The sequence below is a fragment of the Tympanuchus pallidicinctus genome, unplaced genomic scaffold (genome assembly GCF_026119805.1).
Source record: "Tympanuchus pallidicinctus isolate F22 unplaced genomic scaffold, pur_lepc_1.0 scaffold3, whole genome shotgun sequence".
Taxonomy (NCBI): Eukaryota; Metazoa; Chordata; class Aves; order Galliformes; family Phasianidae; genus Tympanuchus; species Tympanuchus pallidicinctus.
Window position 1 is genome coordinate 93,046,124 of NW_026294747.1, and position 15,448 is coordinate 93,061,571.

General features: G+C 34.1%; 1 protein-coding gene across 1 annotated transcript in view; it reads right to left on the bottom strand.

Annotated features, from left to right (window-relative positions):
- Positions 1 to 15,448, bottom strand: part of TBC1D5 (TBC1 domain family member 5) — a 293,599-nt gene that overhangs the window by 165,986 nt on the left and 112,165 nt on the right. The window contains exon 2 of the mRNA XM_052695951.1: positions 7,005 to 7,136. Within this exon, the coding sequence (XP_052551911.1) occupies positions 7,005 to 7,136 (132 nt within the window). The remainder of the gene's footprint in view (positions 1 to 7,004; positions 7,137 to 15,448) is intronic.

Sequence of the window (15,448 nt, forward strand, 5' to 3'; positions counted from 1 at the left end):
ATCACTTGGTAATATCACTTAAATAAAAGCATGTCAAACTTTTTAATTTTTAAAATAAGGAATTCCAGATTTTTACAAACATCCACAAATACAAAAGGTAGGAAAGATTCTGTCTATGCTAACAGATTTCTGTTATATAGAGCAATCAATTTCTAATATAATCAAATCTGTGGCAGTTTAACTCTTTCAAAATGTTTAAACATACACTTAATCTCAGGTGCAGGGGTATGTAATATCAGCTAGCTGCATACAATTTACAAACAGCTTTGTAAATTACAGTCTTGTGAATGAAAGGACAGAAGGGAACACAAACATTTAATTATTATCCTGTACCAATCATGCTGGCCTCAGCTAGAATTCTGATTTACTAGCCTTTTTTTATACATACACAAAGAAAATCAAGCTTGTACAGCTCAATTTTTTTAAATTGAGAAAACCTGCCTTTTGCATGCGTAAGAGATATAGCCATTTAACATAATCTGATCACTGCATCAAACACTTAATATTTGAAGTGTTTACATATACTAGCCTTCATACTACATTTTTACATCAAATCTGAGTAAAACATTCAAAGAATGATTGCACCGACTTCTGTATAACTTTTAATAATGAAGTTTTCACATTAAATTTATAAAGTTTTTATTAAAAAGATTCTTCTGGATGGATGTCAAGAGGTCACTACAGTTAAAATGGAATTTTCAGCTTGGTATTTTAAGCTTCTATCAGCATATGAAATTTAGTTTAAAAATCTTTCTTTTTCATTCAAATTGCACCATTTGTTTTTACAGCACATATGTTATATTACAGATATAATAGGAAACAAGATGAGAGCTAGCTAGATAAGCTTTAACCTGGATTTGGGAGAAGCTAGGAAAAAGAAACACTGAAACCAGCATTTCCCTAAGTAAGGACATGAGGAGTTAAGAGAATGATGAGACTGATAAGTAATTTATGCCAGTATTTGGGCAGGCTGGCATCTGGAAAGAACTGGAAGCTCCCAGCTGACAAGACCGAATAGAGGAGGATTCCCAGTGTTACTTGTGAGGCAGGCCTTACTTTCTGTGCAGTGATGCTGAGGAGAACTTTCAAAATGATCAGTTTAGATTTATTCTGCTTCTACAGACACTGCCAAATAAAAAGGTCTTTTCATATATCTTATAAACCACTGAACACAGGTTTCCTACATAGTGCTTGTGCTGATTATCTGTAACACATTATCTCAAAACTGGAATTCATGTAGCTGGACCACTCTGGACCAACAGGCATTGAAAGAACTTCAGTTCAAGGACTTCTACTCTGAAGCTGTGTTTGACACACACCACCCCGGGCACACACACAGTCTGCATCTGATTAGTGAGAACTCTGCAGTATAACTAAATCCTGAAGAGAAAACCAAGATCTTTAAGAAGGAGATAGTGACAGACTGAGTTAACTCAGGATATACCGTGTAGCTTCAATAGCCTTTGTCACTACAATCCTGTTGCAGCTCAATCAAAAGCAAACTAAACAGTAGTTGTTATTAGTAAATTAATATTAAAATGCTTGTTATGTTAGCATATGGTGCTCGAAGATGTAACAACCTTCCTGTTATTATTCATAAAATACAAAGCACATCAAAGATGGTACTTTTCTCTCTAGCACACCTCCAATCTTTACACCTGTGCCTGTGATGGAGAAGCAAAGCCTGGGCAGAGAAGCCCCAGCAGCTCTGAACGATGAGCCCTAGAAAGAGCTGTGCTGCTGGGACACAGTGAGGCCTCTTAAGAACAATGCTGTACCCCACATACTTTTCCTTCTCTGGAGAGAAGATGAAACAACATACATTATGTGACACATGATGTCATACAACACACTGTAGAAAAATATTAATATAAAACTAATAGAGCCTCAAATACTCACTGTATTTGTTTTCTCAGTTGCTTTCACCTAGGAAAGTACTTCTCACACAGAGAGGTCTGGACCTCTGTGGTTGTTTCTTATACGTGTAACCACTGAGGTGATCTCTCAAAACACAGATGTGGATGAATGCCATACAGGGCAAACTGAGGAGGATTTTAAGGGTAGAAAATAATAAGACTGAATAGCTATTGACTGAATAGGAGACAATAATTTTCTGCCACCAGTAACTCTCTTAACACCAGAATGATTGTAAAAGGATGTATCTGAGATCAAAATAGTCCCCATGTGAATCATACTTAAAATTTGGGGAAATTATTTGATAGCACGTGCCTCTTATTTGGTTCTCTGAAGGTGAACATTTATTTTGTTACTTCGTTTCCCTCTGCTTTTTGCATATTTTCTGTATAATATGGCATAAATCAAGTTGTTCAAACTACGATGTAAGGTATGGTTTTATACAGCAAGACTCCGTAGTGATCAAGGTAATGAGGTTTATACCAGAACAGAAAAATTCTTCCAAAAGGAAAAATGGAAACTCACAGAATAAGGTCAAAATGGAAACATGAATGTTCTTATACTATCTCACTTTTTTTTTCATGACAGCCTTGAAAATCACAAGGGATGCAATGGTAAGTGTGAGGTGAGCAATTGATCTATTTTAACTAGATTAATATCAATCGTACACTTTAATAGTTATCTTTATCCTTCCAGCTATGCCATCCTTCTCTTTTCTCACCACCAGTTAAAGCTGTTAGACAAGAAATATACCCCCCAAATAGGAAGTCCAAAACACTCTACCCATTAAAGGTTTCCCCTTTTCTTCTACTGAGAACAAAGAACACATTACATTTTTCTATCTGAAGTATGCTATTAAATAATAGCTTGTACAATAATTAAAGCAAATGTAATTGTGAGAACACACTGACATTGTTAAAGTAAATTACCCAATTCGTTAATAGTTTCAAGTGACCTTAATTGTATTAATTGTGATATTGAGCAAATTAAATTGAAGAGTGTTAAATGCATTGTTCCAGTCTGTCCTTAGAGGATCAACTTTCTTATTACATGAATGAAATGGGAATACTACCAACTACATTCTTCAAAACTTGTGTCAGAATGTGGAGAGTTCTATAACTTTGAGTAAAAATTTACTGCAGCTCAGAAAGTTACCCTAATTAATCTGTTCAAATGTAACAGAAACCTGAAGCATTTGGAAATGAACAAAGTGTTTGTTAGATGTAGCACAGAAGGATAAAGTAGAAGAGTAAAGTTTCTGAAATTTCCCATCCTGTATTCGTTGTTTATAGTGTCATCTGGAGACCAAAAAGATTCACCATATTATTCTGATGAAGATAACTAGAATCATACAAAATGAAATGAATAAAATGAACAACACCATGGAAACGTTTTGAACACAAAAAGTATTAAGATAACACCTACTTATTATAGTCAAAAGTAAGGAAAAAGTTATAGGTACAAGCATGCAAATGACAATACACTAAGATCCAAAAGTTAAACCAAAAAAAACAAATAAAACGTTCCTAAAATTATTAAAAAATACCATTTGAATTGTAAGGCTGCAAAAATGAGAATCCCATTCTCATAATTTTTGCTAGTTATTAAAACTGCAATTTAAAAGCATATATGATTGAATATATGCAATGAACATGCATTCGTTTATATTGAAAAAAATAAAAAAAACCTGAAATAATATATCCTATTCTTTTTAATATTTAAGTATTGCAGGAGAATAAGAAAACTCTTGACTGCTAACTAGAAACCTAGTTTGTAGCCTAGTTAACAGCTTGTAAACTGTTAACTAGAAACCTGACTTTGTAAAATTGCAAACAAGCACATTCTCATGATTTGTCGTAATTCAACATTCAAAGAACCACAGTTAAACAAACCTTTATATGAATACCTGGATCTTTCTCTAGATTTACCTCATCTATTGTGTTCTAGTTTTATTTGTTGAGATAGACAATCTGTCTACCTATCAATGTTGCATTTGCAACATTAAATCCTCCTGCTGAAATCTTATTATTCACAGGGCACTTATCTAAAATCTCAAAAATGCTTTGAATTCAGTGTTAGCCCTTCACTGTGCTAACAGCCATATCTTTAATAAAACATGTTTTCCTTCTGTAACTTCGCAGAAATTTTAATAAAAGCAATAAGTACTGCTAGACTAAATAAACATCTTTCTGGAACCCCATCCACCACATTCTTCCTCACTGACCGTAAATGAAAAAAACCTGATCTATGTATATTGTTTTCCAGCCAGTTATACTTAACAACAATCCACAAATTTCCAAGGTTTCTTTTCTATGAGTGCCTTGGGAGACAATTTCGACTGGACATTATTTCTCCCATTTCTACATTTCAGTATCAGCTACAAACACTTAACGCAGTCCTCCGCATACATTAGCAAATCAGACTAGCGCTATTATTATGTACTTATTTTCAGTGTACTTAACAGTGGTGTGCTTTATTACCTCATCCCAGTGAAGACTTCTATAACTGTCTCCACTGTAATCCTTTAAGCACTCAGCTCAGCTTCAAACATGTCCTGGTATTTCAGAATATTATATAGAACATTGATCAATTTTTCCTACTAAAGCAATAGTGTGTTTGCTTAAACACAGCTTTCACAAATTAGAATCCCTTTGCTAAATTCAAGCAACTTCAACTATGCAAGGTCTTTTTTGTATTAAAGAAATGGCTGCATCTTCCCCATCTTCATAGTATACTACAGTATTTTTAAGTGGGACTTCACATTTTTCTTCAATGAGATAAGGATTTATACAATTTTCTAATACGCTGCAGAGCTACTGTTAGAAAATGCATACGCAAAAGGAAGAAAGGCTGTGCATATATATCACAATATGGATTGAGACAATTCTCCATCCATCCCCTAAGTATTAATTATTTTGTTTCAACAGTTAGATACATCATTTGCAAAACACCGATTACTTCCTTATTCTGAACTTGTAACCAGGCCAGATGGACAAAAACAATGCCATACCTTGATGCTCTAAGACGTAACACGGCATAAATATATGTTTTATTTAAAATCAAATATTAAAACTTCAAATATTTAGTTTGGATATATAAAGTTTCAAATTAAAATGCAGTATGTGTCTCACAGTAAAAAAAAAAAAAGATCACAAAAATGAAGATGAAATGGATGCTTTATATAAAATATTTACATAGATAGAACATCAAAAATGTACCATAGTTGGTAACCTTTATGACTTGGGGAACCATGTATTTACATATCTTTATCTTTGCATGTGCGTATGTGGTGTTGTGTATATATTTTTAACAGTTGACAGCTGTTTTAGAGCATACAGAGATGCCAGGCTGAATGAGGGTCTTGATTACTTCAAGATTAGCTATCTAAAGTTTCTATTCATTTTAAGTGTTGTTAGTGCGAAGAGTCATTAGTCACTTCCTTGTCTCATAGAACATCAGCATACATTTACATTGTTAATGAACATTTGGGGTAAATGAATTAATGGCACTTTTAAACATCAATTCAATACCAATAACTTTGTATGTCATAGAGATGTTAAGGTTGGGATAAAAACGAGAAACCTTTTCAGTCAAGGTAACAAATCATTTCTGGCACAATAAAGGCTAAAATTAATTTACCGAGTTTTTTTAACAGGATAAAAATCTTGGTTTTCCTTGAAGCGGAGTTGAGAAAATTTCCAATAATTTCAGGGAAAAAAATCAGAAGAAAAGGCTCATCTTTCTTGATTGGTGTAAAGTAGAAGCAAACTATACTTCCTCAGGAAAACAGTTTTTATTTTAGGTTATTGCAACGGATTATTTTCAAGTATCTAGAAATACTTATAAAATTGCTTTTAGTTTGTCAGACCAACATGGCTTTATACTGTTAAGATGTCAAATATAACAGAGGAAGAACACTGACGTGAAAAAGCTATTTAATTTAATCATCAGGTTTTAAAATACTATCCCCTAGATGTTCATTCTAACTTTTTGATACTCAAAAAGCTTAATAAAGCCATGAAGAAAAAGCAAACAAACAACAACAACAAAAAAAACCCTCAAAGGAGCAATCAAGTTTTACTCACGTATTTTAAAGCAACGCACTGGCTTCTTCTAAACTGAATTAGTAAAACTGACTAAGCAAATCTTGACATAGCTTTCTTATTAAGCACTAGTAAACAGAAAATTTATAGACAGATACACCCACAAAGAATGGTTGATGTGAGTGAGGGACTTAAGAAATGTGACAAAGTTGTTTCAACTCAGTAATTTAAAACACATTTTTTAGTTTGCCCTCCTGGTACATGTGCTCAATGACTGGAAAATTGCAGGTAGTTAAGGTGCCATTGTGTCTGAGTACTTGAGGAATGTTTTCATGACAAGGATCTTGGCTTCTTGTTAAGCTTATCACTTTCTTCGAACCAAGTATACTGTCACCACTAGCAAATAAGTAGAAAAGAAAAGCTGTGCAGGCATGCATTGCATTATGCAAGTATTTTGCTCTCACTGTTCATTACATCGCATTTTAAAATTTATTTCGGGTTACAAAGTAGCTTCTGCTGTTAAGAGTCTATTCATTCTACCTCAACTTTCAGCATTTTAAAAAATAAGTATATATGACAATATTCTTATCAAAAGAAGGTCAAACAAAAAATATGAAAATCACCCTTTTTATTTCTATAAACTCTTCCAAAATAATGCATTTCACTTTATCACAGTTTGAATAAATAAAGAGGTAAAAAACCCTGGAACCAGAGCAATTGTGAAAGAGCCCATCTTTCAAAAAGTAACTCAAAGCCATGCTTTATTTCAATATTCTTATGCTGAAATCAGTGTTGGGTTTATGATTAAAAAAGGATGACAGAGCATTAAACATTTGGCTAATGTTTCTGTCTGAAATTGAAAGTTGACTTTTCGTGGTTTTCCTTAGTATCAGAGTGTACTACACAAACTGTGAAATGTTCTTTAAGTTTTCTTGTCAACTTCATTGAGAAAATTAAACAAATTATGACAGGTATAGTCATCACCACACATTATGTTTGTAGGTATAAAGTTAAAATAAAACGTCCCCACAGAAATACAAAACTCACCTTCCTCTGTTTTGTTCAAGTAACTCTGCAAGGGATCAATGCCTACTTCTTGTTCCTCTGTTTGCAAAGGGTGTCTGGTTTCAGATACAGATTGATACATACTGGCAATAATTTCCACTGAAGGATATTTATCTGGAGGAAAAGAAGAAACAAACAGTGTTTCTTTAATTACTTTGCAATAACACAATTCACAATTTAAAATACTTAAAAATCTTTCCTTACTTTCCAGGTAGAAAATCATCATTAGATGCTAAATAGAAGAATAATGGCATTTCCCTTCAAATATTTTGTTACTTAAGTCCAAAAGAATTGTTATAGTAGCTCTCAATAATCACATGCAAATAAAATGCATATACTGTTTAGAGGGACATTGAGTTGTGGCAAGAGTCTCTCTCCTTCCTTTTCTAGTTTTCTCAACTCCCCTTTCCATCTCCTTCCAAAAACAATTGATGCTAGGCTGTAGGAACAATGAAGGTTGTAGAGCAAAGCCTGTAGGAACAATGAAGGTTGTAGAGCAAAGCTGAGGTAACAACCAACATCACATCCTTCTGGATTCAGAACACCTCATCCTAGAAAAACATTTTTCTTTTAACCATATTTATATTTTAGAAAACTCAGGTATTGATTGGTATGATGATTTCAGTTTAATCAAGATTTCTATTAGCTTTGTAGTAAGGTGATGTTAAGGAAACATTTGAAGAAACTTAATCAGCTAATTAGTTAATATTTATAAAGAAGTTCTTCCCAAAATTAAGAACAAAAGGAGATAAAGCAGGTCAGTGAAAACCCAACAAGAGGGTTATACAAGTTCATCATCACAGTCTGAATGGAATACAAATCAGTAACACACGAATGACCAAGAATGATGTTAGAAACTCATGTGAAGTACATTTTAAGCTAACATTTGCTGCAACGAAAAACAGGATGCCAATAAAAAGGGAGAAGCAGATGGTGTTATGGTCAGAGAGGTAAGACAGAGAAATGACCTTTCAAGTGCATTATCACAATGCAGGAATACATTTTTTGAGACAGCTTTTTGGTCAGTACACAGCAATTTATTAACAGCTTGAGAGACTGAGCTAACACTGGCCTGTTGCTGCCACTTTAGTTTTAAGTATCATCTCCTGTAGCTGCTTAGTTTACAATATTTAAATTTCTAACTCCAAGAAAACCATATTGAAGAAGAAATATACAAAGAGGTATGTTCCTACAGTTTCAGGATTGGTATATTACCAATTCAAAAATCACTTTAGTTATGCTTTTCCTATGGTTCCTATAAAGCACTGACCACGTACGCTTAATGACTTCAGTTTATTAACAATAAACAAATGATCACCTGTTGCTACTTTCTAGCTAAAACATTATCTGATGGTGCTTAGAACTGAGGGAAGGCAGGACTGCCTGCATTTACAGTGGTACATATTTATGGCAAATTTTACAATCAAATAATCATAGAATCATAGAATCACAAGGTTGGAAACAACCTGTAAGATCATCCAGCCCAACCATCTTCTCATTACCACTGCTACACAAACTAAACCTAAATCATGGCCTTAGAGAAAAAGCACCACAAATACAGAAAGGCCTTTAACAAGTCTTTGGATGATCTCAAAAAACACATTACGAATGCAAGTACACTTCACATGCTTTGTATGTGATTTATTAACCATAATCACAGGAAATTCATGAATAATAACTTCGAGAGAAGCATTTGAAAACTTACTAGTTATTTAAACAATATCTCAATGCTTGCCTGCAGTCCTATGACTACATAATACTGGCAGATGTTTAAAATTACTTGATATTTTAAATAAATAAATGAAAAACTTGTAACAATTAAAAGTTGATTATTTATTTAAAGAAAAAATTGTAGAAAGATATGTTTACACTTTTCTCCTGTTGGAATTCTAGTGGCTTCTCCTGCTGTCTTTGCTGTATCACTGCTGGTGCCTTTCTAAGGCATGACCTTTAAAAGTTCATTTACACCATCCTGCTACAGTTTAACTTTTTGTTGTCATGGTCCTTCACGATATATCTAAGTAAGGCACAATGCTACTAGCTTTTCAGACCGAGAACCAGGCTCAAAATCTCCTTATTACCAGCCACCACTTTAAGAAAAAAATGTGCTTTGGACTTACATTTTCTTTCATTCGTATGAGTAATACAGTAAGAAATCGGCTCTGATAAGTTTCTTCTTTGTCCTCTTTTCTGTTTCTACCTTCTCTCTTTCTCTCTCTCATTTTTTTTTTTTTTTTAAATACTCCCCAAATACCATGCCTTTACAACATGTAAGAGCCATAATTTACTTTACAGTCAGTTACAGCAATTTTAAAGCTAAAGAGATTTACTATTGATACTCAAATGGTGATTTAATCAGTTACTTGTGTTTGTTTATGGATACATTTGATTAGTGTTTAAAAAAAGTATCACTATTAGCTTTAGTGATAGTCCAAGCAATTTCCTTTATAGTTCCATACTTAAGTTCTTTTCAGCTCTTCTAAGAAAGAACAAAGCAAACTATTAAATAATTATGATTACTCTCGGGATCTTACTCTGAGAAAGATTAATTCTTTACAGGTTTGTGGTTGATTCGTAATGGCCTATAACATATTGCTCATATTAACTAAGATGTAAGTTAAAAGCATTTTCAATGTGAAACAATAAAAATGTTATTAAAATCCTCTGAAATTCAATTAGCTTACAAGACTTGATACTGCCTACCTAGACTCTCAGTCAGAGCTAACAGTGACTTTATTATCTATTCCTACTAATTTTCTTCAAACATGATGGCCTAAAAAAGACGAAGAGCAGGCACCCTTCCCAGCACTGGGAGTTCTACTATTCTTTAATATACATGGAAACATAATTAGGGCTGCATAAGAAACATTTACCTCGTTTAGGGAAATGAAAGGAGACATGAACCCACCCGTGAGCCCAAGGCAGATAAGTGTTGTGTTTGACTCCTCTCTCTAAGTGTGAGAGCAGAGAAAGCCCTGCAGTACTTCTGGATGCATCCAGCACATGGCCCAGAGCTCAGATGCCTCCACCTATGTGTCAACTGGGCTATGTTCTCGAATCACTTTTAAATACCTTCTTCTTAAGGTTTGGGCACACATTATGAAGTTACATGAATTTGTCTATTTGATCCATGATCACTACTTATGTTTGTTTTGATAGTTCTTGGCTTCTTTTTTTGTTAAAAACTGTTCAAGAGCAGAACTGCTGGAATGGTGCAAAAGTAGAGTTTTGAATATATGCTCCTGATGGGCTACCTGAGGTGTCTTATATGTTGGTTGGCTCTCTGTGATTTGCAAATATCTGCAGGATGCTTACTGCCAGTAAGAGTCTTTGTGAACATTGAAAAGACTGTATTTGGTCATGGAAGTCCATGTGTCTTTATCTAGAAACTGTCCTTAGGCATTTCACTGATCTCCCTCAGTAGGTTGTTAGTAGTACTCTCAGTGATGTACCAAACTAAGATTTAAATAATTTCATTCTTATTTAAGAATGTACACTCCAACATGGTCTCCTCCTCAGTCCATTGCACCATGTGTCAACTCCTCACTGACCACGTTGAATGAACCCAGTCTGGTTTTCAACAGTAGAAAAGGCACCTTGTTGGTAAACCTGTGACTTGTCAGTGCAGGTTCTCAACAGAAACAACCCAAAATCCCATGAAATTGGCTTAAAGACACAAACATGGAAATCTTCTGGATATTAAAAAAAACTGTGGAGATACCATCTTATAATACACTCCAACATGGTCTCCTCCTCAGTCCATTGCACAGCATAAAATATCAGCCTGCTTTCATTAGGAAAAACTTTACTAACATTTACTTCCACCTTACTAACAACCTCCTTCTGCATAACAGAAATCAACTACCTGTTCTATTAATTATCTGCTAGCTAGAAATACAAGACTAAGTCAAAAGTCTCTGTGAGATTTGCTTCTATTTTAGCTGAAGTGTGAATGGTGCACTTGTCACCCAGACAGGAACTGGGCAAAACATGGCAAAAGCATGTATTATATAAACATAGAAGAATATCACTATAGCCAGTAGAGCACAAAACAGCAGAGTCCTCTGTGATTTGATTATAATAAATGTTCATGTAATAGACTAATCATAATGAACGTTCAATCAGAAGTTGAAATGCTCGTAACAAAACCAAACTTCATAGAGGTATTTTTGTTTATTCGTTTGTTTTTTAAAGCAGCAAGACTATTTGTTACCAAATGAGCGAAATACAAGACTACTCTATTGTCAAAAAATATCATAAATTCAAAACTATCATGTTCTCAATCTGAACATAAACATAGTACTTTATTTTAAGCCATAAGACCTTAATTTACCTCTTTATTTGCAGTAGCTATTGAAACAAATATAGGTAACACACTTTGTTTCAAAAATAGTTACTGAATGATTTCAATTTCAAAATAAACTAAACCAATTCTGAAATGTTATCCTTTATCATCTATCTCTGCATAGAAATTTAAAATAATTTAATCAATCTGTGCGCACAAGATAAACCAAAACATACAAAAACTCATAGCAAGTGAAGAATATTCATATTGTTTGGACAAAACGAGAATGGCTGTTTAGAACGTGTAACTGAACAGAAAAACAGAAGTGGGAAGTCAGAAGCACTTCTGATGCCCATTTGCTCTCTCTTCCCTTCCCCTTATGGTTCAACGAAAGAAGAGAAACCACATGCTGGAAGAGGTCCATAGCATCGGGGTAGGAAAACTGCACAAATTCCAACTGAGGTCTCCAAACCAGTTTCCTGTACAACTTGAAAACACTCATAGGAAAACTAAGATTGCTGAGAGGATACAATGTCAGGTCTGCAGGCTTACTTGAACTAATAAGGTACATCCTGAGAACTTGTCTCATTCATGTTTTCTGTCATCCTCTGATCCCCAAACAATAAAGTAAAAAAGTAAAAACTTTAATGTGTGAAGAAAGGAAACAAACAAATGTTCAATCTTAGTGGAAGAAACTAAGCACTGCATAAGCTAAGGGTTAAAATCAGTATATAAGGGTATATATCAGTACAAGCAGTGTTACTGGAATATGACATTTCTGAAAACTACTGACGTGTAGGAAAGTATTTGAACAATACTTTGCATTCATCCTATTAGACTGTATCATCTACCTACTTCAAATTATCTTTGGGCGTTTATTTCATGCCATGTAGCAAAGTTTACCATTTTAATTACTTAAATTGATGACAAGTAGAGGAAATACTTGTTTAGCTAAGTGATAAATTAGCTGCCCTCTGAAGTCAAATTGATTAAAATGACCCAACGAAAAGCGTCTGATGTCGTAATGGTCTTGTGCATGTTTTGTTGAGTTTGACAGCATCATGCTATGAGGGTTCATAATTCTGCCCCTCATTTGCAGCTTATGAAGTAATCAAGCATGTTAGCACACTGAAGTGAGAACAGAATACAAAAAATATTTTACAGTAGATATGAAATTAAATATTAGGAGTATAAACATGCATTGTGTATATTTAAAGCAATGGAGTGCAGATGACTTGCAAATAATCTAGAAGCAATCCCAGATCCCAGGTTTGCTCTCAGTAGAAGGCCAAGTGGGAGAGGGTGCTGAGCATCCATGGAGTGATTCTGCTCTTCCTCATCTGAGCCCACCTCTTACAGAACATACAACCCTCCACTGCCACCACCTCTATTTATATACAGAAAACCTGCTACCTAGGTTAAAACCAACTGCAATGAAACCCAGCAGGGATGCTACTCAGGCACTTCCACAGGTTGTTAACACTTTGAGGAAACACATTTCAGAAGGAACATTTACTAACTCTGAAGAAAAATGCACAACTTGACAAACTTCGACTAGCATAAAGCAAGTTTGTTTTCTTTTATAAAATGTATCAGATTATGTATCATTAAAATAGAATGACGCAAACATAAAAATGGACTGACATGGTAAAGCTGATTAACATTACCATCAGCTGGGATCCGGAACAAAACAAACATGATCACTGCACTGATGGACAGGTTAACAGCCAGTGAGTCTGAAGATCATGAAATGCAATTAATTTTGTCCCATTTAATAACATTTCCTGCATTTTAACTTCTGCCTGTCTAATCTTTAATACAAAAACAGAGTTACATTGGACTTTAAATAAGTTAATTAAGTATTAAAATCAATCATGTGAAAGTCTTAATATTTAATATTGTTAGATTGTATATCAAAGTGGTTTTATTATTTATTTACTCTGAACCTTTCCAGAATACTTCATGTGGCAACAGGGGGTCTGTATCTCACAAGATAAATGCATTTACAATGCCAAATAAATTATATATAAAAGCATTTGTCTTAATACATGTCATTCAATATTAAATATCACCCATTGGTACCACCCTGAAACCGTAATCCATTTTTACCAACCGCACATTTGTATTATTCAAATGTTGTCTATTAAACAGTTGTCTCAAGAGCCACAGTAAAGGAATACATACCTAAGAACAATTATCATAGGAGCTTTAAAGCACTGTCTACAGATTTAACCCTACAACTTTCATGTCTTAACAGTACTTAAACATGCAAAGTATAAATTCAGCAGTGAATTAAATGTCACGGATAAGAAACAGTATAAATAGCTGGGGATCATGACAATGTATTCTCTTGGTAATTCACATGATAGTTAAAAGCTTTTTTTATGCTATGAGTTAAAATATAAAACACTAAGTAAACCCACAAAGCTATCATAAGTAAGTTATATTCTCCTAATTTAGTAGACATGGAATTGTCAATGTATTTGCTGCAAGATGGGAACAAGCTCCTGCAGTTTCTAGCTTATGGTTTTCTTGAGGCTATGTGACACTGCAAGATATGCTAGTTTGATTCAGGAAGAAATAGGGTAAATAAAGCAGAGAGGATTGAAAACCTTATGCACTGTTTACCACTGTACACAATAAACATATCCCCCTACCAATCTTGTCAACAACACTCTAACACTATGAACATTCGACATTTACTGCTTCTCTCCAGCTCTGAAAATGATGACAAAGTACAAAAAGTATCATCCATGTTAAGTTCCCAGTGCTACAGTTCAGTAGGTGGTACTATGTATCTCAAAAAAGGAAATAAAAAGAGGAGGAGGAGAGGGAGAGGAAGAGGGAGTGCGAGGCCAATCTTTTTAGCACAGCTGAAGTCTGTTTACTAACAACAGTAATATGGGGAATAAACAAGAGGAGCTGATAATCCTTACATGTGATCAAAATTATAACTGAACTGGCATAACAAGTAAGATTTAATGAAATAAATCATTACTAGAATAGTAATAAAGAGCAGAATTATTTACTCAGAAAGAATATACCAGTCAAATGAGTGAGAGCAGTCCCTTGTAAACAGACATCTACATTTACTTGGAAGTTAGAATACAGGAGAAGGTTGAAAATAGGGGTAATAAAAGAAGGAAAACTGGAACACTACAGAAGACATAATGGAAATGGAAACTGGCTGGACAATGGCTTGGATAAGCTGACGAAAGAGAACTTTAATTTCACTTGTTTATACTTTGAGAAAGGAGCTGGAAAAAGCAGAAGAGTAGGTCACTGGATTAAAATGAACTGGACTCTAAGCCACAAGTAGAAATTAACTCAGAAAGATGAAAATTTCTAGTAGAAGTGATCTTAGAAGGACAAAGTTTATGATTCTTAGGAAAGGAAAAAGGTGAAAAACATGGTAATAAGAGGAACAAGATTTCAACAAAACACTTTTTTTTTTTTAAAAGAAACAAAGCCAAGTGATGACAGGAACTCAGGAAACTTGGCCAACTCTTTATGAGAGCTCTCTTATATTATATGTAGTGTATCCCAATGCACAGGAACAGACAGAAGATAGAATTACATGAATTTAGCTAAACCACAAATGACCCAAAACTTGAGCAGAATGTACTCAAAGATCAAATAATGCAGGTTGTGTATATTGAAGCACAAAGTCATGTGGTCAAATCAGAAAGAAAATGAATAAGGAACACAAGGAACAAGAAATAAACATTCTTCATTTATCATGTAAATGTACACATATACACAAGTTAGTTGGAAGAAGAAAACAACGGAAAGATTTGATCTCTTATTTAAAGGAAAGGGAGATTTATCAAAGACAGAAAGGCAGGTGAAGTGTTTTATGCTTTACTCTTTGCTAAATGATTCCATTGCAAATCAGATTACTGACACAGCATCATTTAAAATATATATGGGTTAGCTCAAAGAAAGATCAGAGACGAGATAAATTAGTTCTTTTCAAATAATCAGATACAATTCAGCTTAAAGTAATTTCATATAGTAGCTTTGACTAAATGAATACTGCCCTCAAAATGTGTAGTTTAACTGACCATTGGTGCTACTTTCTTTCTACAGGCAAAAGTACCTGCATAGAAACAGGATAGTTGACTCTGCTGAGTCAAAGCCA